Source organism: Choristoneura fumiferana, chromosome 23 (genome assembly GCF_025370935.1).
Source record: "Choristoneura fumiferana chromosome 23, NRCan_CFum_1, whole genome shotgun sequence".
NCBI lineage: Eukaryota > Metazoa > Arthropoda > Insecta > Lepidoptera > Tortricidae > Choristoneura > Choristoneura fumiferana.
Window position 1 is genome coordinate 18,778,959 of NC_133494.1, and position 22,119 is coordinate 18,801,077.

General features: G+C 38.3%; 2 protein-coding genes across 2 annotated transcripts in view; one reads left to right on the forward strand and one right to left on the reverse strand.

Annotated features, from left to right (window-relative positions):
* Positions 1–22,119, forward strand: part of LOC141441077 (uncharacterized) — a 356,648-nt gene that overhangs the window by 22,758 nt on the left and 311,771 nt on the right. The window contains 1 exon segment of the mRNA XM_074105714.1: positions 533–671. Within this exon segment, the coding sequence (XP_073961815.1) occupies positions 606–671 (66 nt within the window). The 5' untranslated portion in view covers positions 533–605.
* Positions 7,776–10,547, reverse strand: LOC141441021 (uncharacterized). The gene is made up of 3 exons (XM_074105639.1): positions 10,382–10,547; positions 9,544–9,592; positions 7,776–8,340 (listed from the first exon to the last, which is right to left on the reverse strand). Exons 1-3 carry the CDS (start codon positions 10,523–10,525, stop codon positions 7,796–7,798), a joined length of 738 nt encoding a protein of 245 aa, XP_073961740.1. The 5' UTR covers positions 10,526–10,547; the 3' UTR covers positions 7,776–7,795.

The following is a 22,119-nucleotide window of genomic DNA, read 5'->3' on the forward strand; positions in this document are numbered from 1 at the left end:
ACCCAGCATAACAATCAATGGAAAATGAAACCGATGAGTTTCGTGCATGAATAGCCGCGTTGAACGATTCACTTACTGCATTCAAAAGCGATCAAGTCAATTTATTTCGCCGTGTATTTTAACGAATGACGTCACTGTGATATGCATACAAACAAAAGCTGCTTAACATACAACCATGAAGCATCTACGAGAGGAGTTGATTTTAGCTCATATTTGTTCAGATTTTATCACAATACATGTTAAAATTAAATGAAATTCCGTGGGAATATCGGGATAAAAAGCACCTAAATTTCATCATTATTCGTGCTGTCGTTTTGGCATGAAGGAGTAACAAACTCTCTCTCTCTCTCACACACACACACACACACACACACACACACACACACACACACACACACACACACACACAAGCTCAAACTTTACTCACAAAATTTCACTTTTATAATATTAGTACTGACTTTTTCTTCTATTCTTTATTTCATTTTTATTAAGAGTTCTTGCAACGTGCAATTAAAACCTTCTCTTGTTCCAGCTAACAGAGAGAGGTAGCGATGCGCGAGTAGCGCCATGAGGGTGCGCGGGCGCATGTCGTGAGCACTCGCAAGATGGCGGACAACAGCCCCGCCACCTCCATCATCGAGGGCACCGTCAAGTTCCGGGACGGAAAGAAGGTAATTACCACCACAAATATTACATATCAGCTGTACTCGTAGGACGCCTACTGTTGGATATACTGCCCACCTGAGCCAAAAGGCGCTATCTCAAAAAAAAAACACTTTTGAGTTATTAATACTACTGTGTAGCTTAAAACCTTCTCCATCACATGGTGTAAACGACAGCAAAGCATTTTTTTGAAATAGCGCCTTTTGGCTTAGGGGGGCAGTATAGGTCTCCCTATAGACGTTCAGTTGCATCAGTTGGAAGCAATTCAATTCAATTCTTGAAAGTATAGCTCCATCGATACTATCGATGATCCCGCCGATGTCGAGGTTGGAAAAGACACTATCGGTTAGCCGTTGTTCGGTAGAAGTTGGAAGCGACGTACGTCCACTGTGATGTGAACCCGCGACTTTAAACAAAGGCCGTATTGCTTAACGCATTGACGTTCGCGATCGCATTCACCATCTCTTCCTAAGCTAGGAAGCTTCTTCTTTTGCAGGTGGTAGGACCTTGTGCAAGGTCCGCCCGGATTGCTACCACCATCTTGCTCGCTAATCCTGCCGTGAAACAGCAGCGCTTGCACTGTTGTGTTTCGGCGCGGAGAGTAAGACAGCCGGTGAAATTACTGGCACTTGAGGTATCCCATCTTAGGCCTCTAGGTTGGCAACGCATCTGCAATCCCCTTGGTGTTACAGGTGTCTATGGGCGGTGGTGATCTCTTATGATCAGGAGAGCCACTTGCTCGTTTGCCATCCAGTTGAATAAAAAAAAAACTAGTTTTAAGTAGTATAGAAAGAAGTGGTGAAAACGATAATAATTCCAAGTGTGTTCGACAATAAGGCCTTAAGTCAACGCTACGCTTGCCGATCCATGGTCTACTTGAGTTTTCGAGACTTTACATCGTTTCGAAAACTTTTCGGCCCCAACGGCTATCTGTTCTCCGTGCTCTAATGTTTTTTCTTTCTTTCTTTCTTTTCTCTATGGCATGCCCATTGCCACTTCAACGAGCTAATCCGCATGGCTATATCGGTGATCCTCGTTCTTCTACGTATCTCTTCATTGCTGATTCGATCCTGTATCTTGTACTATTACTTATTCTGTGCCTGTACAGAAACCTCCCGAGCATAGCCGCGAAGCCAAGATGGTCGTTGAAAATTTTTCAGGAAGGATTCAACATTTTCCTTAGGCAACCTGGAGAAAGAGAGAGGGAGAGAAGAGTGAGTTAGTGTGTAGATATCCTAAGAAGTTCAGGCAACTCGGTACGAATCTAGTTGTTACAGCGCCACGCCATATCATCCAGTTCTCTTTCATCATCTTCCCAGCCAATATACGTTCTCCTTGTAATGAGATAATTTATGCTTCTTTCATTAATTTCTTATTTACATAACACTTCAGTTAATAAAACTCAACAATGATAAGATAAGCTACTTTCTATGAACACTATCTTAGAGATACTATCACTATATTAGTCAGGGAATCTATTCTAGTAGCAGAATAGACTACTGCTTAGCAAGAATGGCAGGAAGTTTTTATATTAATACGAGTATATTATCTGTGGTTATACTGTCATGACTAATGGTATAGTGTCAAATCATTGTTGTCTATATTCGCTGCGGGTTCCAAAGTACATCGGATAGCAACTTTACCTACAACAATGTCACATTTTGTTAAAGTAGGTACATAGGTAGGTCTATTTAAAGTTGAATAAAAAATATTCGCGCTCAAGGTTTTGTGTAAATTAAAAAATCGGCTAAGTCCAAGTTAGACTCGTACTCCAAGTGGTCCGTACTATTTTTTTTTAATGCAGTGATAGCCAGCACTCTGCTTTCAATCAACATGTACCTCTCTCTATCTAGGCAGTGTAGGATATTTTTTTATTTTCATTATTCGTTGCAGCCTTAGATAAGTTGCAGCGGCAATAGAAATACACCTTACAAATAAATTCCAGGTGTCTATCTATTTCGCTTCTTGAGATACAGGCTTGTGACGGACCCACAGACAGACAGGTGTAGCGTCATTGATAGCTTATAATAATGATAATCTTTATATCGGACAACAAAGATCCGTAGAATGGTTAGTGGTAGTAAAAGGTAAACTTAAATACTATTTAGTGTATGGTTCTGTTTGTCACGTTTTGGGTACTGATCCCTTAAAACGATAAATTCTACGTAAACTAGGCTACCCACCAACACAGGTACGTCTGTTTGCTTATCACAGTGATATGTTATCACCTCCAATTGACAGCTTATTGATAACATCGATGTGTAGTACGGTAGCCTACGTGACTTTATTTCTAGAATTAATACGGGTTACATTTGTGCCCGAAGAATTGCGAAACTGAAGTAGCAGAGGGCAGGGCACATTGCTCGCAGGACTGATAGCCGATGGGGTCAGAAGGTTCTCGAATGGCGTCCGCGGACCGGGAGACGAGCTGTCGGTAGGCCTCCAACAAGATGGAGCGACGACCTGGTTAAGATCGTCGGATCGCGGTGGATGTGGAAAGCACAAGACCGGTCTGAGTGGAGAGCCTTGGGTTGGGAGAGGCCAATGTCCAGCAGTGGACGTTTTTCGGCTGACATGATGATGATCAAATTTTTTACCGGTTTTTGAATGGGACGGACCCATCTCTTCTCGTGGGTGTCGTAAAAGGCGACTAAGGGACCTAATGTGAGAGTGGGACAGCAGCGCTCTGTATTGCCAACTACGAACTCCGGACTCCATCATGCTATGTGGAAAGCAGGGAGAAACCACTACACTATTACTCTTGTGTGTGATATGAGAGAAAGAGATCCCTTTAAGAGATAAGTTCGCCTTTGTACATCTTATTATCCTGTGTTCTGTTATTTTCATGTGTTTTTATGTACAATAAAGAGTTTAACAATACAATAAAATACTATTTTCCCAAGAAAGTCCTCATGAAGGTGCAACCAATCTTTTTCCGATGATCACGCACCACTCTGTCAGTGTAACGTCTTAGTAGAGAGAAATTTGGGCTAGTTAAGCATTATAACCGAAAAACCTATAGGCTACCGCCTAACTTTAAATATGGTATGGACGTATCTATTATTGCACAACATACAGGCAATCCGAAATCCCTATTTTTTTTATGTCCGTTTGTCTATGACGGTAACCATTTACATAAAATGGGGTCACACTGCGTGCATTTTACTTAGGAGAGGGGCTGCAGGTACTAAGGTGTAGGGTGTAGGTTAGTCATAATTATTCGGAAAACTTGATTAGCCAGAAATCAAACTGAAATTCATGACATGACTCACGCGTTCATACTAATGGAAATAACTTGCTAGGGTGTGGCGTTAACCCTTTAACAGCAGCAGCAGCAGGTTAAAATAACTTTGTTTCGAGCATGTACATCGCTGTATACCTGTAGCTTGTGGACCAAGTAAAGGCTGACCAGAATTATAAAAAAACACGCCATATTGCGCAAAAACCGATAGAACTAATTTCTTGCACTAACACTCAATTCAAATGTCATCTGTCTATTGCTGTCAAAGTTCATCGTTGTTTGCGCGTGGTATTTTAAAGTGTTATTTTGTGTTTTTGTGATTATCCATAGCTTTGGAAGGAACGATGGCAAGCGTCCAGACGGCGTCACCCTGGTGCCGTGGAAGCTCGGTAGGGCCCTGGTGTGGGACGCTACATGCGTTGATACTTTCGCTCTGTCCCACATCCAGGCAACTAGCTCACAAGCCGGCGCTGCGGCAGGCCCAACTCCTCAAGCGCCGCAAGTACTCCTCTTTATTAAAAGATTACGAGTTTGCAGCGCTTGCTGTTGAGACTCTAGAGCCTTGGTCAGCTGATATGAAGTGTTTCATAAAGGCCCTTTCTTCCCGGTTGATCGACACCTCTGGGGACCCAAGAGCTGGTACGTATTTATCCCAGCGGATCGCACTTGCGGTCCAAAGGGGTAATGCGGCCAGCATCATGGGAACTCTGCCACAGGCAGATCTTTTGGACGGGGTTTTCTTTTTATAATTTTTATTTTTATAGTAACATATTTAGTTAAGATTTCTTAGGTAAGTTCTTTGTCTTCTTATTATTATTATTATTTTATTTTATTTAATCTGTACTTCTTTTGTTTTTTTTTATTTAAGTAAATAAATATTTAAGTACAAAAGCCGTTTGAGATTCCTGAAATAAATTAAAGATACAAGAATTGCTCGGTTTCTATAATTCTCTACTTAAAAGGTGTATTATCTAATTCAAACCTAGTGGTTCGGTAGGATAGTGTTCTATTAATACATTTTACAACCTAGCAATGGGCGTTAATGATCCCTTTGATGTCTTTAAAACAATGGCAGCGGATGTCAACAAATGATTCACTTTATCGGTCTAGTAGTGACTAACACTTGAGCATGATACCGAAGCTAGTCCAAAACATGCATTGTTGTGTGTTCCTAAAATTAGTTTGCATAATAGACGGTTACTTGCGCATGCCTGAGCAGTCTAAACGGTATTATGGGAGAGAATAACCACTGAAATATCCGTCATAAATTTTACCTAACCACTATGAAATTATTAGGTTGAAGATTTAAATTGAGAAGTCTTTGTTCAAAAGTTTGTCTTCGCATGGTGTTTTTTTTTTTATTTCTGTTTATTTTGACAGACGGCTTAGTTCATTTATAAAACCGGCCAAGTGCGAGTCGGACTCGCGCACGAAGGGTTTCGTACTATTTATTTATACAACATTAGACATTAGCAGAAAACGGCAAAAAAACAAGTTTGTTGTATGGGAGCCTCCCTTAATTTTTTTTGATTTTAAAAGTCGATGCCATTAACCGTTGAAGAGTTCCATCCTGTGGAGACGATCCTGGCAGGATTACCAGGATGTCACTACCAGATTATTGTATTGTCACGCAATGTACATAAGTATACAAATTTCAAGTCAATCCAACTACTGGAAGTGGGTCGAATTTAACTTGCTAGATTTGATTACAGGCAGACAGACAGTCAACGGGACAGGTGAAACTAAATAAAAGCTTGTAAAAATCCTGAATCTCAACCTTACTCTAGAAACATGACAGGATGGTGTTCTTCATGCAATGAAGACCACGATTGCAACTGTGGGCCATCCCATCCCATGGGAATTTCAATTTAAGTGCCAGATCCAATGTTACACGCGAGCGGAGCCACGCGTGAAGGCTGTAGGAAAATAATATGTTGTTTATTCGGTGTTGCGTTGATAGCAAGCGGAAAGTGCAGCGGTGCACGCAACATGCTGCACTGCGAGTTAGGACTGTGATGTTAAACCGCTAGAAAGGACTACATAATTAATACTTGATTTATTGAAATATGCCCGGTTCACAATATTCCAGTGCCCTTAGTGTAAGTTTTCGGTTACAAAATACGTCTCGATCGCGTTCGCGTCAAAATCTCAATTTGTATGGAAACACGAATATCGCAAACGTTCCGCTAGAGGCGCTGTTCGTGTTTCCATATAAATTGAGATTTTAACGCGAACTAGATCGAGACGTATTTTGTAACCGCAACCTTACACTAAGGGTACTGTAAAACGGTTCCAGTGACAGGCACTGCGGTGCTCCATCGATCTTGTGTAACTCGTTTGAATTGTCACCCCGCAATGTATCGCTACAAGCAAGTTTTACTGAAATAATGTGAACCAGGCATTAGGCGTTATTTTACGGAGGTCTATTAATATTATTAATGAACTATAGAAAATTACTTTGCTCACCCGCGATCTTGCAATAGCTGCGTCTTTATGACTGCTGATCACATATTTTTACTGGAAACGGTGGAGAAATGCGACCTGACAGCGACATACGAAAGCATTTTTAACTTCCGACGCAACAGGGTGTTCTAATTTTGAAGCTATCAGTCTGTGGCATCGTAGCGCTAAAACGGATGGATCGATTTCGATACGGTTTTTTTATGTGGAAGCAAGCTTTTCTGTGTTAGTTCTCAGCTATGTTTCATCAAAATCGGTTGAGCCGTTTTTGAGATATTTAACTAAGAAATGACAGTGTCGGGGATTTTTCAAGTTTCCTAAGTAGGTTAGGTTATTGTTCAGTCCAAGCCTAAGCTTCGCGCTCGCTCTGTACTAACTCCTGTCTACATTAACTCCACAATCTCATTGGATTTGACTTATACTTATTCCAATAATATCTGTTTTTCAAAAGTATCTCAATTTTAAGAATCCGATTAGGATATGAAGTGATAACTTATTCTTATGTCAGAACGGCACGTATTTATCATATGTTTTTAAATACTAAAGCACGTTTAATGAAAACAATGTACTGCAAGTGATAGACAAAGATAGTGATATAAGATTACATAATTAACTAAAATCCAGCCATAAACAAAGTAACACAAGAAGTAAATTGCATGACACGCATTTATTTGACTTAGTCCGTTGCATTTCTAAATGGCTACAGAATTAAGAGTGTCTAAAATAATTAATACAACCTTTTTCCTTGCTACTGAGTTTGAAATGCGTTACCTTGTTATTAAAAACGAGAAGATTTTTTGCATCGCTACACGGGATTCGCACTTAATTTAGGGGCGTCCTACCAACTAGACAACCAGGGAATCCGAACAACCAACCGAAAAACTTAAATGCTTGTATACACCAATAGTGAGGTGTGGTTAATAGTAGTTGAGCAAACGTATTCCCTCAAAAAAAACTTATTGTTTTGTATGATGAACGTTTGCTGTAGATGTTATGTAGATATCGATGGATATCATGGAGTACGCTCTCATCCTGCAGGAAGACAAATATATGTGTCGCACTAACGTGACTGTAGTGCACATTTGTTCAACAACAATCAGTATAAAAGTGTGACGTAATAGGTTGAAGTTCATTCTTATATCTATAAAGCCGAATAACGACTAAATCAATCAATACTTTTAACCGAAGACATTTCCATTATTTCTTATATCAGTGTTATTTTAATTAAAACCCTGGCTTCGTTGCATTGCAAAACAACTGATATTTTGCCGTTTTAACATTTTGCAAAATAAACCAAAAGTTTTTCAAGTTTTTTTAAATAACGCCAATACTGCTGCTCTTTTTTGTCACTTAAATTGTATAGCTTTTACTTAATTGGTTCCTATAAAACGGTATGTAATAAAAAAGGGGGAATGTTATAACAATAGCAATTTATTCATCAGCAAACTGTATCTTTTTCAGGGTTTGTAGAATTTCTATTTTGGCCTCAATCTTTTGTTTGTCATTAAACTTTCTGAATGTATTAATTAATGACAATAAAAAATGCTTATCTTCATCGTAGTCATTGAATCTCTTTCTGGCATTTACGATGTTCTCAGTTCTACTCATATCAACAATTTGATTCTGAAACAGTTCGGGTTCACTGACAACTTTTGTTGTTTCATCATCTCCAAATTCATCACCTTCCAATTCTTCGTCATCTTCAATTTTCTCGTCACTTTCGATATCGTCTATGAATTCAATCTTAAAATTTCTGTCAAGTGGATCATCTTTGACTTCGCTGTGCTCGTCGTTATCTGATACTTGGAAGGTATGTTCTTTTCCTAAAAGGAAACTCATTTTTTTGAAATATCCGTATATCTTCCTTGGCTTCACCATTCTTCCTTCATTCCTATCTTGCTGTTCTTTGCGCTGCATCGCTAGTTCTCTGGTGAAACAAGTTCGTAAATTTTTCCATCGCTGCTGGATCTCTCGAACTGTAACAATAATGTTTATTTCAGATTTGCGCGGAAATGCAGCCAGCCTTATGGGCACTCTTCCTCAGGGACAAGACTTGGGGGAATTGTATATATAGTTAATTTATTTTTAGGATAGTTTAGTGTAACTTCAATTGTACCTTTTTTATTTAAAATAATTTACACATAATGAAATTATCCTTTTTTGTTAGTATATACATCATCATCCTATAGACAAAGGGTTAGTCATTCTTATATCTAAATTCTAGTATATATACATGTAGACTATGGTGCATGTAGGGTCAGCCAGTGTAATAATAACAATAGAAGAACCAATAATTATCTGAAGAGTAAAATTACTACTTAATCTATACTAATAATATTATAAAGAGGTTGTCCCAGGGAAGGACATAGAGTAGTTTTTATCCCGGAAATAGCATGGTTCGCGCGGGATAGCGATAAACGAATTCTGCGTGGAGTCGCGGGAAATAGCTATAAGTAACAAATAAAAAATTATACTAAATTACATTATTTATATTAAAAAAATATACTAAATCACTACCACCACTGGCGTACTAACTCTGCTTGCTTGCACATTTGGTAGAATGCATGTTTGATCTGTTGTTTGCATGCTTGCTTGCATGCTTTGCTTACCTGTATGTTTGCTTGCAGGATTGAACGCATAGTCCTAAACCTTTCAAGTACAAGCAATAAAATTGTGCTTTATTTTTTGCCATTCTTCTCTTATCAATAATCCATACAGTTAATATTATAAATAAAATATAGGTAAGTTCCACTTGACGTCTACTAGGTATTGCAGATATGATAATCGTTTATAGTATAGTGCACTCCAAGGCCCCAAGATACAGGCTCTGCCTAGTTTGGGGTCTGCCAGACAGATATTACTTTGTATGTTGCTGATGTGTATGATTTTTGGAAATTAATTAATAAAAAAATGCGAAAGTGTGTGTTTGTATGTTTGTCCGTCTTTTACGTCGAAACAGAGCGACAGATCGACGTGATTTTTGGCATAGTGATAGTTTATGGGCCAGAAAGTGACAAAGGCTACTTTTTATCCCGGAAAATGCACAGTTCCCGAGGGAACAGCGCGCGATAACCGAATTCCACGTGGCTAAGCCGCCGGCAAAAGCTAGTCTTGCGTATAAGACAGCATTAATAATTGCGTATGCTTTGATAGTCAGAGAATATAATTAAAAAACTTACCACGTTTCATTTTACGTTGCGGTTGCATCGAATCCCAATGCGGGAATACCTAAAGAAAAAAAATGCTAAATTACCTAATTAAAAATTTTTGTTTATTCACTTACTGGCTTGCAAGCTATTACAAAGAAAAACTTAATTAAAATGTTGCTTTTTAAACAATTGCAATTTTTGAAGCTTATGCTCCGTGACTACTATTACTTAAAAAAATATTAAAGAAAAACCCTCAGCCCCTAACCCTAACACTGCTTAAGATAAACTTGACTTAAAAACTAGCAATCACGTCATTGTGTCAGCCGAAAGACGTCCACTGCTGGACATAGGCCTCCCCAAGGCTCTCCACTCAGACCGGTCTTGTGCGTTCCGCATCCACCGCGATCCCGCGATCTTAACCGCAGGGCGCCACTCAAACACGTCAACAATGTTGTAATTTGTTTTAATGTAACATTTAGTGTTATCTATCTTGAACGTGCCGGTAGACAGGCATTTTACTTTTTCATTAATATTTTTCAATTACGGAATGATCATAAATAATATAAATAAGCAAGAAGTGGAACGTATAGAGACTGGAATGATGATGATGATGGATGATATTGAATATAAATAATTTAATCTAGAAAGTAATGTAATGTAAGAAACTAAAAATATGTTACACCCACTGGCCACTATTAATCGCTATTAGTAACTATAAACCTGTAAAATGAGAGCTGCTTGAACGAAATAAGTAAAATTTCCCGATCCGCACTTCACCCGCCTAGGATTCTTGGAGACCTGTGTCCGGCAGTGGAACAATAGCCAGAGTTGATGATAATGTTATATTATATTATAGTAAATGGCTTACCTCTTTGCTCGCTTCCCTCCATAGCTTCTGCTTGTATTTTACGTGAAAATAATGCGCATGCGTCTTGTCGTATAAAGCAGGTCTTTTAGCCACAGCATCTATTAGCTGTATTAAATCTATGTCGTACGATCTCATCAGCGACATGTCTACGCGTCGATATGTGGACGTCGACTGTTGGTCGACGTTGCTCGGTCTGGCAACGTTTCACGCTGTTGCGCAATTGTCGGCGATTATCGTTGTTTAGTCGGAGCGGCAACGTTGCGTGGCAACTGTTTTTATTGCTTGGGTTTGCGAGCGATTTAATTTTTTGCGCGTGGTTGCCAATCATGGCGAGTATGCTGTAATTGTTGTTAAAAGTGCCTATGTATTTTAATTGTTGCAAGTAATTATGAAACGGTTCCAATTTGAGATGCAGCATCATGTTCGTTTGAATTTTTAGGGTTTAGTAGTCCTACAAAAAACCCTTATAGTTTCGCAATGTCCATCCGTCCACGGCTTAGCTTATTTTGTATGAGTATATAAATAACCGGTAATAAAATATATATTTTAGAGCTAGGTGACCTACCTGACCTGTACCTACCTACCCATAAAATGGGGATGTTTTTTTTTGTCGTCTATACCCAATAGTGTGGAGTGGATTATCATTGGATAGATTTTTCAAAATTAATAAATGTAAAAATAAATAGTTTAGGGTCATGTGTCCAACAATAAACTTAGGTACACAGTGAAACATTGCGATATTTCTAAAGTGCCACCTTGCGAGATAGTGCACTTTATCGCGTAAGGACACCCTTGAGAACCCCCCACTGTACCCCAGTTTGCATTGGCGTCACGTGGAGGAACACGTGCCTACGGAGCTTTTTCAGTTTATTGACACAAAAGTAAGGGTTTTAAGCATTTTTTGTATTTTTTTATTAAATTATTTGACGTTTTTTTTATATTAAACGTATTTCGTAGATTATCGCTTGTTAAAGTGGCATAATTTAGTAGTCTAAAATTCGAGGTTGATATAAAATACCTTAGGTAATCAACAATGAAACATTTACGCATGGGGAACACCTAATAAGACTAATCAGTCTTAACTTTAATCAAAGTTAAAGTAATTAAAACGGTTTGATTACATTCGTGCATTTTTTTATTAACCTATTACATAAATACGTCCCAAAATTATGAAACAGATTGTATTAGTTTTCACGTTTCATTGTTAAATATGTAGTGTTTCATTCTGTACACCACTGTGGACACTGTGAAAAATTTCCCATTTTTTACTTTTTATATTTTTTTGATGACCAACTACACATTCTTAAAGCACACTGTATATGTCACGTGATACCCAATAAAATTACCTAAGGACAGTAAAAAATTCAGACTTCTATCTGTCAATAAAATAGATTTATCAGATTTTGAATTTTATGTGTTTCATTGGTGGACACTTGACCCTAAATAAAGTCAATCTGAATATACTGGATGTAACATTCATATCGGTCACTATGGAAAAGTCAAAAACTCTAAGACATACGAAGATCTGTTATTAAGAACCATGTCATCGATTTTAGTAACAAGAAAAACTGCATTCATACATTTAAAAAAAAATTGTACCCAGCTCGGGAATCGAACCCGGACGTTTTAAAAAATAAAACTTACATTATTAAAGAATATGAAATACAATGCATTTTATTCAATCTAGACTATCGTGTTTCATAGTAACATTTATTGTTTATGATCTACACTACCGCTATCCAAATATACATAATTATTGTGTTTTACTTTTTAGAACGACCGGGTTCGATTCCCGAACTGAGTATAAGTTGTTTTTTTTTAATGTATGAATGCAGTTTGTCCTGTTACTAAAATCGATGACATGGTTCCTAAGAACAGATCTTCATATGTCTTATAGTTTCAGACTTTTCTATATTGACCGATATGAATGTTACATTCTGTATATTAGCTGTTGATACTATTGGTACCACATGTCGACTGTACATTCCTACAGTTTAATCAATAAATATATCAGTAGTGCCTACATTTTTGAGCCGTTTGGGGTAGAAACCATGGGTCCTTGGGGTTTGAGTGCTTTTAATATTTTTAAATCATTGTCGTCCAAATTGATTACGGCTTCGGGTGACCAGAGGGCTGGCTTTTTCTTAGCACAAAGATTAAGCATTGCCATACAGCGTGGTAATGCTGCCAGCCTTCTGGGCGCCTTACCACCTGGCAGTGATTTAGGGCAACTTTTTTATTTATTACCTTTATTTTGTTTTATATTATACAGGCATTGTGTGATAATAATAGGTAATAATCATCATTTATTCCAATAAAAGGTTTTTGCGGATAAATATATAAATATTTATATTTATTAGGATATTATAATAGGTAATAGATTGCTGTGTTTTTTTATAAATAATGGTTTTTTTCTTGTTCCAGTGGAAATCGCGATGGTGTGTTATGAGAAAGCTGTCTCCTGTAGCAGGTAAATATTTTTATTTTTTTAATATTTTGTACTTACACATCCTGTAAGGGTTTTGTTATTTCCTTTTGAAGTACGGAATCCTAAAACTAGTGCTTGGTAAAAGTACCTATACCAAAAGTTTTCGTTTTAATTTTACTAATTGTATTAATAGAAAAATAAGGTAAGTATCCGTATTCCCCATTAAGTAATTATTTTTTAATGAACTAAAAGAATTTCCTTGCTCACCCGCGACCTTACGATAGCTAAGCTTATGCAAAATATGCGTGTTCATGCAGTTCCTCCACCTCCACACTGTAAGAACACACACAAATCTGACAACACTGACGCGTTTCGAACTCAACCAGAGCTCACCTTCAGAGTGACACAACCGTACACCATGCTACCAGTTGTCTAACAACTGGACTTGATATGGACCTCCGCAAAGTAACGCTCTATTTTTTTTAAATCTGGTATTGCTCCAATCGAATTGATTCCGCCAATGTCGAAGTTGAAAAAGATCGACACTAGGTATATCTATAAATAAAGAAAAATATATCTTGGTTGTATTAAAAATCCATTAATTTACACTTATCACATTATTCATCTCATCTCACTACCTCATCATTAAAAAACCACAAAGCCATTTGAATTTAATCCAATATCAATTTGGTAAAATATAGTTGAGTGATTAAAAAAATTGTATACAATTGAAAACAAAACTTGCAACTTCAACCTTTTCGTCATATATTTTTGGTTCAGATTCGAATGACGCTAGATTGACTAAAGTCTCTTTTCTTTTGAACTTGGGGAAATATGCAATGAATTCGTGAGTACCGGAAGTGGTTCGTGGAGTTTGTAGTAAAATTATAGTTTTTTTTTGTTTCATTTTGTTCTTTAAATACACAGCAATATGAGTTGTGTTTCTTTGTGAAGCCGACAGGTAAAATAAAGCCCTCATACGACCTTCAGAAATTATGTGGTTATTATTATATTGTTCCTAATTTCCTCAATGAGAAAAAACTACAGTCGAACATAGAACCTCCTCCTTTTTTATGTCTGTTAAAAATAAAGTCTGTTAAAAGTAAAGTGCGAGTCGGAATCGCGCACTGAGGGTTCCATAGGATTAAAAGAAGGTCATTAATACTGGTTAGTTGGGAATCAAGTTTTTTTTGTTATTTTTCGATGTGGCGGCAATAACAACACACATTATGTATAAAATTAAGCTGTCTATCTTTTACAGTCCCGTGACGTGACTGATAGACGAATAGTGTAGCAATATTAATAGGATTGCTAGGGGCTTAAGTCCTCTCGTTCTGAGAGGAGGCTTGGGCCCAGCAGTGGGATGTAAAGGCTGGGGCGAACAGAAAAATTAAATAGTTGACACACTCGATAGAATCGTGCTGCAGTCAGCAGTTGATGCACTACCAAAAAAAGCTTGAATAAAGGAAATACCAACTTGACAAGATATAGAAGGACGTATTCGTGTAAGCTGGGTAGAAGACCGAAAGACTAAAGAGTTCTCTTTCAAAGTTATAATTTTAATAAAAACATTATATTTCCATAAGACAGGTTCCTCAGGGGAGATCTCACATACTGCTATCAAAATTTCAGAAGGGTAAGATCTTCTCAGTAAATGTTTCACAAAAACTACGACTTAGCAAACTTATCTTTATCGGTGGTGAAATCTAGAAATACCTTCAACTGTACACTATCGCCTTCTCAAGTCATAGACAACAGCGCCTCGGACAACGGCAAAGATAACTTTGTTCCCCGACGAGTACCTTCGGGAATTTTCGTGGATTATCGGTAGATAGAAAAGTTTTTATAAGAAAATGTAGACAACAGTAACGTAGATGCTTGTTTGGATATAAATTTGTTAGGGGAATGTTAGTGAATATGTAGTTTTACTTAAAAGTTGTGAAAGTTTTAGGTCAACTTGGCTCTGTGTTGCCAGTTTTATGTCTGGATAGAATTGTTTTTTACACTACATCAGTAACATGGAGTATGCTTCATCTCATCATCGTATCAATCCAGCCGTATAACGTCCTCAGTTGGATATAGACCTCCTCCATGGACCTCCAGTTGCTTTGGCTTTAACCAGGTCATCCGTCCATCTCATTGGTGGACATCCTACGCTGCGCTTGCTGATTCGCGGACTTCATTGAAGAACTTTTCGACTCCGATGGCCATCTGTTAACCCTGCTATATGGCCTGCCCATTGCCATTTCAACAAGATAATTCGCTTGGCTATGTCGGTGACCCTCGTTCTTCTATCATCATCATCTTCCCAGCCTATATACGTCCCATTGCTGGGCACAGGCCTCCTCTCAGAACAAGAGGGCTTGGGCTATAGTTCCCACGCGGGCCCAGTGCGGATTGGGAACTTCACACGCACCATTGAATTGCTTCGCAGGTTTGTGCAGGTTTCCTCACGATGTTTTCCTTCACCGCAAAGCTCGTGGTAAATTTCAAATGTAATTCCGCACATGAATTTGGAAAAACTCAGAGGTGCGAGCCGGGGTTTGAACCCACGACCCTCTGTTTGAGAGGCGATAGGTCAAACCACTAGGCCACCACGGCTTTTTCGTTCTTCTATGTATCTCCTCATTTCTGATTCGATCCCGAGCAACTCTGAGCCTATATTTATAATAGTGAAGCACCACGTCTCGGATCCAGATGACATCAATGAAAAAACAGTCTGGTTGACCGGTGTCCTGCCCATCTCTTCGTCGTCGTCAACTTTTTTTTATTGTGTTTCACCTCACCCATCATCATCACATTTTTTTTTATAATATTGTCAATATTTTTTTAAAATTTTAAATAAATTGTTGGTTTATTTATATTTTGTTGTTACGTTGTTTTTAGGTTAGGCTTTCTTTTCTTTTTAATTGTCGCTTCACGATTTTTTTTGAAGGCCTGAGGAATTTTGGACGGAAAGACGTTGCAGTTTCCTCAACGCAGTCCACCGATTACTGGCTAACTTCGATTTATATTTGTTGCTAGCAATTTTACTCATCGTATCTCCGGGTTTCTGAGAAACGCTTGGATTGAGATCTAGAAACAATCATTAAGATTTTTCCTCATAATTATGTAGTTACGCCTTTATATCGACTTTATACGAGAACTAAACAACCTGTGGGTCTATGTCCGGAGGCTAATAAACGGAACCCTGCTACTGTCGCTATGCTGTCCGTGCCAGGCGTGCTACTACGAAATTCGTAATCGGCAAGATGCAGCAGCAGTAGTTGAAGGTGGTAGGATCCACCCGGATCATGTGATCCGGATCTTGTGCAAGATCCACCCGGATTGCTACCACCATCTTGCTCGCTAATCCTGCCGTGAAGCAGCAGTGCTTGCACTGTTCGGCGTGGAGAGTAAGACAGCCGGTGAAATTACTGGCACTTGAGGTATCCCATCTTAGGCCTTTAGGTTGGCAACGCATCTGCAATACCCCTGGTGTTGCAGATGTTTATGGGCAGTGGTGATCTCTTACCATCAGGAGACCCACTTGCTCGTTTGCCATCCAGTCGAATAAAAAAAAAGAAGATACGAATTTCGAATTTTGCACTTCGCTGCTCCTAACGCCCAGTCTTATTGCAGCTGGAACGAGACATAATGTGCGTTTTTTTACCACTACGACAACTCCAGTAGATGCAAGTGGCGAATTGTCGTTCATACTGGCGTGCTAAGGGAAGGCCTTTGTTCAGCAGTCGACGTCTTCCGGCTGATGATGATGATGATAATGACGACAATTTACAACTGACAACAAAATAGAGAAAAGAGAGAAAAGTCCGTTGGGGGAGAAAAGTCCTCGAGTGGCGACCACGAACCGGAAGACGAAGCGTTGGCAGGCCTCCCACCAGGTGGACTGACGACATCGTGAGAGTAGCGGGAAACCGGTGGATGCAAGTGGCAAGTTGTCGTTCATTGTGGCGTTCTAAGGGGGAGGCCTTTGTCCAGCAGTGGATGTCTTCGGGCTGATGATGATGATGATGAACAAAATAGAGAGGGTCCCAAACAACATAAAATAATTATATAAAATAACTCCCACGATATTTACATAAATTTTCCTTAAAAATAGGGCTCTGCTAACACTGTTTTTCTACAGATAAGGCCGTATTTTGATATTACAAAATTTGTATGGAGCTCTAGGTTTCATTACGTTAACAAAATTATCTCTTCAGCCACGTTATCGATATTGTGTCTTCTCGTAATCTCGTCTCTCGTCATCGGCGGTAGTTCAACCTAGGTATTATGCCTGGTTCACATTATTCCAGTAAACCGCTCCAGTAGCATGACACTGGGATGGTTGATTGATCCTGTGTAACTCGTTTGGATTGTGACACCGCAATGTATCGCTACTAGCACGATTTTACGGGGATAGTGTGAACCGGGCATTACTAACACATTTGGTATCATCGTTTTCACCGCTTCTTTCTGTCACACAGTATCAGACGAGGGTAGAAAGAGATGATGAATGCAATCACAAGCGGCACCGGGTTAGACAATACGGCGTCTACTTTAAACACCAAATCTTCGTTCCACGTTTACATACCAAACCTTCTACAAAGTTCTTTCTAATAACCAGCGCTTCTTTTCTCGTCATGCTTATTTATTAAACTAGGTTGTTTTTTTAGAAAAATATGGCTCTGTCCATCGGAGGACAATTTTGCCAGTGTCTAGTAGTTTTTGCCGTTGTACGGTAAAAAAATTTTAGAAAACGAAATATGAGAGGTAATGGTGGATGAACGGTGACAGCGCGAATTTCATTAAACTAGCTACTGACAATGACATCGATGACAAACAAAATCATTTTGCAGCGTCATCTTCAATCGATTAACTGTGGCTGAAGCAACATTATCTAACCTTGACAAAAAGCCACTCGAATTAACTATAACAGTTTTTGTAACAATGGATGTAAGGTAAACAATCCCATGTGTTTTGGCTGCGAAATACTTAAATCCACTAATGAAGTTTGTGAGTATGTGTGTTGAGTGATGTGTGTACATATGTTTGTTACTCCATAATAACACATAGGCTACTTTTTATCCCGGTACTCCCACGGGATCGGGATAAAATCTCCAAATCTCAACCGCTAGGTTTAGAGCCATGAAATTGGGCACAGTTTTTTTTATGTGCAACCTTAATGAAATCCACTATGTATTTTCTGGGGATTTCACATGGTTTTTTTTTTAATTCTGGATCTAATGGTTTAAGTACGCGTGCGAAGCCCTGGGTAAAGAACTAAAGGATAAAAGGTGAGTAATTAAGGTAAACGTCCAAATGCTCGACACAGTAAAGTCAAAGTCAAAGTCAAAGTCAAAGTGATTTATTTGTAAACATATGTATAACTGATTACAGTGGAATAATAATAATAATAGTGCAATAATGCAAATAGAATGTAATCAGCTATCACCTCTATTGCTAATGACATAAAATTAAAGATGGCAACTACTGGGACTGTGGCGAGCACTCGTACGTTTACCTTACCAAATCCCACTAATATTATAAATGCAAAAGTTTGTAAGTCTGTTTGATTGTTTGTTATCTCATCACTGAACAGATTTAGATGATATACTTACAGATAGTTTGAGACCCGGGAAAGGACATAGAATAGTATGCAATTTTGCGGGATAGCGATAAACGGGGTCGCTGGCAACAGCTGGCTAGTAAAAATAAATATGATGCGACATATTTTTCTGTCATATCAAGATTGGTTAATTTAATTCAGTTGCTAAAAAGGAATGAAATATTGGGTTTAAAAATTAAAATTCGTAATAAAATAAACAATAGTTTTGTCGTGTCTGTATAAAAACACAAATGTCGCACAAACGTAGCTGTCTTGCACGTCGTTGCAGAGTAACACGATAGTTTGTAGTTCTAAATATCGGTTTAGAATTTATTTTACTAAATACAAGGTTCAACGAAGCACTGACGTAGGTATCTAGATAATTAAACCAATTAGAGACGTCTGGTTTTTAATTGGTTTATGATTACACGTTGACATTGCTAACACAATCGGAGGCGAGATTTGTGTTCTTTTTTGTATGGAAATAAACTGAAATAACTAACCATCATCATGAATATAGATACGACTGTTTATAGCTAGGATTTGCGGGGTGTTCCGATTCACACTCGACGGTTGTATGAGCTGTTTCACAGCTCGCGCGATTCTCCCATACATTTAGATAAGGCAATGGTGTCATTAATTGAGCTTTCAAATGATACTAATATTGATAGGGTACTATGAATGGTTTAAAAGCGATATTCGCTTGAAACAGAGTGGTAGGACCTTGTGCAAGGTCCGCCCGGATTGCTACCACCATCTTGCTCGCTAATCCTGCCGTGAAGCAGCAGTGCTTGCACTGTTGTGTTTCGGCGTGGAGAGTAAGACAGCCGGTGAAATAACTGGCACTTGAGGTATTCCATCTTAGGCCTCTAGGTTGGCAACGCATCTGCAATACCCTGGTGTTGCAGTTGTCTATGGGCGGTGGTGATCTCTTACCATCAGGAGACCCACTTGCTCGTTTGCCATCCAGTCGAATAAAAAAAAAAAAAATTTTGGAAAAGGTGCGATTTTTTTTGACACTAGGTAAATGTATTTCTGATATTCATTCATTATAGACGAGAAATAACTAGCAACTAACGTGAAGAGCTAATGCTTTCGTTTTCATGTAATTACGTTGTTTAAGTTAACGTGCTCTTGCTATAAAATTAAAATGATAGCTTAGTGTATTGCTCTGAGTTTCTTGAGCTCCCTTTGTTAGTTTAAACGTTGTTTCGTGAGAGAAAGTAACCAGCTTTGCTTTATGGTTGACAGTTTTAGTTCAAGATAGTTTGAAAGTGAACTATTGGATGTTGTTAAATAAATAAATATTGTAACAATTGACTCCAATTAACCTAGTTTTAAAGGAAGAAAAGCTTTCGATATGAATACTAGGCAATATATAACTTATGTAGATAGAAAGTGGACTTTAGTATATTATACACACACCCAAGACTCGACACTAAACATCTACTACACTAATACTCCGCTGGCCTCATCTGCAGCTCATTAATGGCTCAATTTAATGTACCTATAAAAAAATCCTTTGATCAGGGAATCGAACCTGAGACTGACTGGCTTGAGCTGTTAGGTTCGATTCCCGGTCGGCAGGTTCTTAAACCACTTGGTTATCAGGTCATTATTGTGCTTATAAATCTAGAAGTTTACTGCCATCGCTTAGACATTTTAACTAGGGCTAGTATAATATTCAATATTAACTACTTGTTGCTCGCAATTTCTCCGTCTCGTGTAAAGTTAACACTTTCCCGGGACAAAATAGTGCTTTATATTACTTTGTAGTAATAAATTGGTTTATTATTTTTTGAGTTCACATAACCATTAAAAACAATAAAACACTCACCATCAATCATTATCACCACAGCCTATGTAGGTACTTCTAACTGCTGGGCACAAGACCCTTTTTGGAATAAGAGACCGTAGTCTTCACGCGTGTCCAGTGCGAATTGAGAATTTCACTCACACGGAGCTTTATGAGGTTGAGGAAAACATCACGAGTAATTCAATGAAGATCCCAATCTGCACTGAGCCCGAAGAGGAACTACGGCCTAATCTATCTCATTCTAAGATAAAACCTGTGCCCAGCAGTGGGTGATATAGCCTGGGATGTGAACAATTTAAAAAACCCCTTAAATCCCTTTAACCAGGAAATGCGTTAGCATGTCGTCAACGTACATTACCCATTGCAAACGTAAACAAGCGGCTTCTTATTTCCAACTAGGTATATCCATTTCTAATCTTGTACGAATTTGCATATTTCTACAAACCTAACATGAGCCCAGCACAAGGACGTATAGACTGGTATAGTGATAAAAAAAACAATAATTCATGATCAATTCAAAAAATCGTCTAACGCGTTAGCATGTCGTCAACGTACATTGCCCATTGCAAACGTAAGCGGTTTCTTATCTCCAACTATATCCGTTGCTAATTATGCCACAATCTGCATAGCCTCTGCAAGCCTAAGCACGTGCAATGATGTCAGATTCTCAGTACATATGAAGGCTATCTTGACTGTGACATTTGCATAGGTAAAGGTTAGCTATGTTTTTGCTAAATGTTAATAGTAGATTGTACGAAGTGCATAAACGACATTTTACCCTAGACTTTTAATATCCACTCAAAGGTCGACTGGTAGTCCTGGTAGATAATAAATAATAATAGCAAAGCTTGTACTATGGATACTAGGCAACGCGGATAAACATATATATAGATAAATAAATTTAAATACATATTAAACATCCAAGACCCGAGAATAAACATTCGTATTATTCATACAAATATCTGCCCGGCCAGGAATCGAACCCAGGACCTCAAGCTTCCTAGTCAGGTTCTCTAACCACTTGGCCATCCGGTCGTCTAAAGATATCCCGTAAAGGGATGAGTTCGACTTTGTGTGTGTCAAATTTTAGTCTTTGTACAATAAAGAGTTTGCTTACATACTTACACGTCCACCGGAGCCTCGGATTGGGTAATTGTTAGTTAAGTTGAGGGTAATAAGTTTTATGAACAAATATACAGTTGTTTTTCACTTCGTTTTTTTTTATTCGACTGGATGGCAAACACGCAAGTGGGTCTCCTGATGGTAAGAGATCACCACCGCCCATAAACATCTGCAACACCAGGGGTATTGCAGATGCGTTGCCAACCTAGAGGCCTAAGATGGGATGCCTCAAGTGCCAGTAATTTCACCGGCTGTCTTACTCTCCACGCCGAAACACAACAGTGCAAGCACTGCTGCTTCACGGCAGGATTAGCGAGCAAGATGGTGGTAGCAATCCGGGTGGACCTTGTACAAGGTCCTCCCACATGCATGAATTTACACATTACCAGGAAATTAAAAGCAACACAGTGGAAACAAATTAACAAAGTAACTTTTATTGTTTATGCATTGCTATTTATAACTTAGCTTAGAACAATCTAGTTCGGTTAATTTCTCAATATAAAACATTAATTAAGAAACTATATTATATAAACTTATGATGAAGGTTAATATTTCTCTTTACATCTGTTGTATTCATTCGATGAATGATTTACTTTACGATTTGGTTTTAATTTAAATTAAATTCTTGATAAACTTTAGTTGCTTAAGTAATAAATCTTTTTAACACCTTTTTTTTCTTAGAATTGGTCGAAGTCTTTAGCCAGAAATTGTTTTTGCTAAAGCTGTTAGTTAAGTTGATTGTATTTCCAGGAAATCGAATGATCTAAATCAAATTTTGCTAT

Coding starts and splice junctions, on each gene's coding strand:
- LOC141441021 (XM_074105639.1), bottom strand. CDS start 10,525: ATGTCGCTGATGAGATCGTACGACATAGATTTAATACAGCTAATAGAT. Junction 9,593..10,381: donor GGAGGGAAGCGAGCAAAGAG/GTAAGCCATTTA, acceptor TTTTTTCTTTAG/GTATTCCCGCATTGGGATTC. Junction 8,341..9,543: donor GCAACGTAAAATGAAACGTG/GTAAGTTTTTTA, acceptor TTATTGTTACAG/TTCGAGAGATCCAGCAGCGA.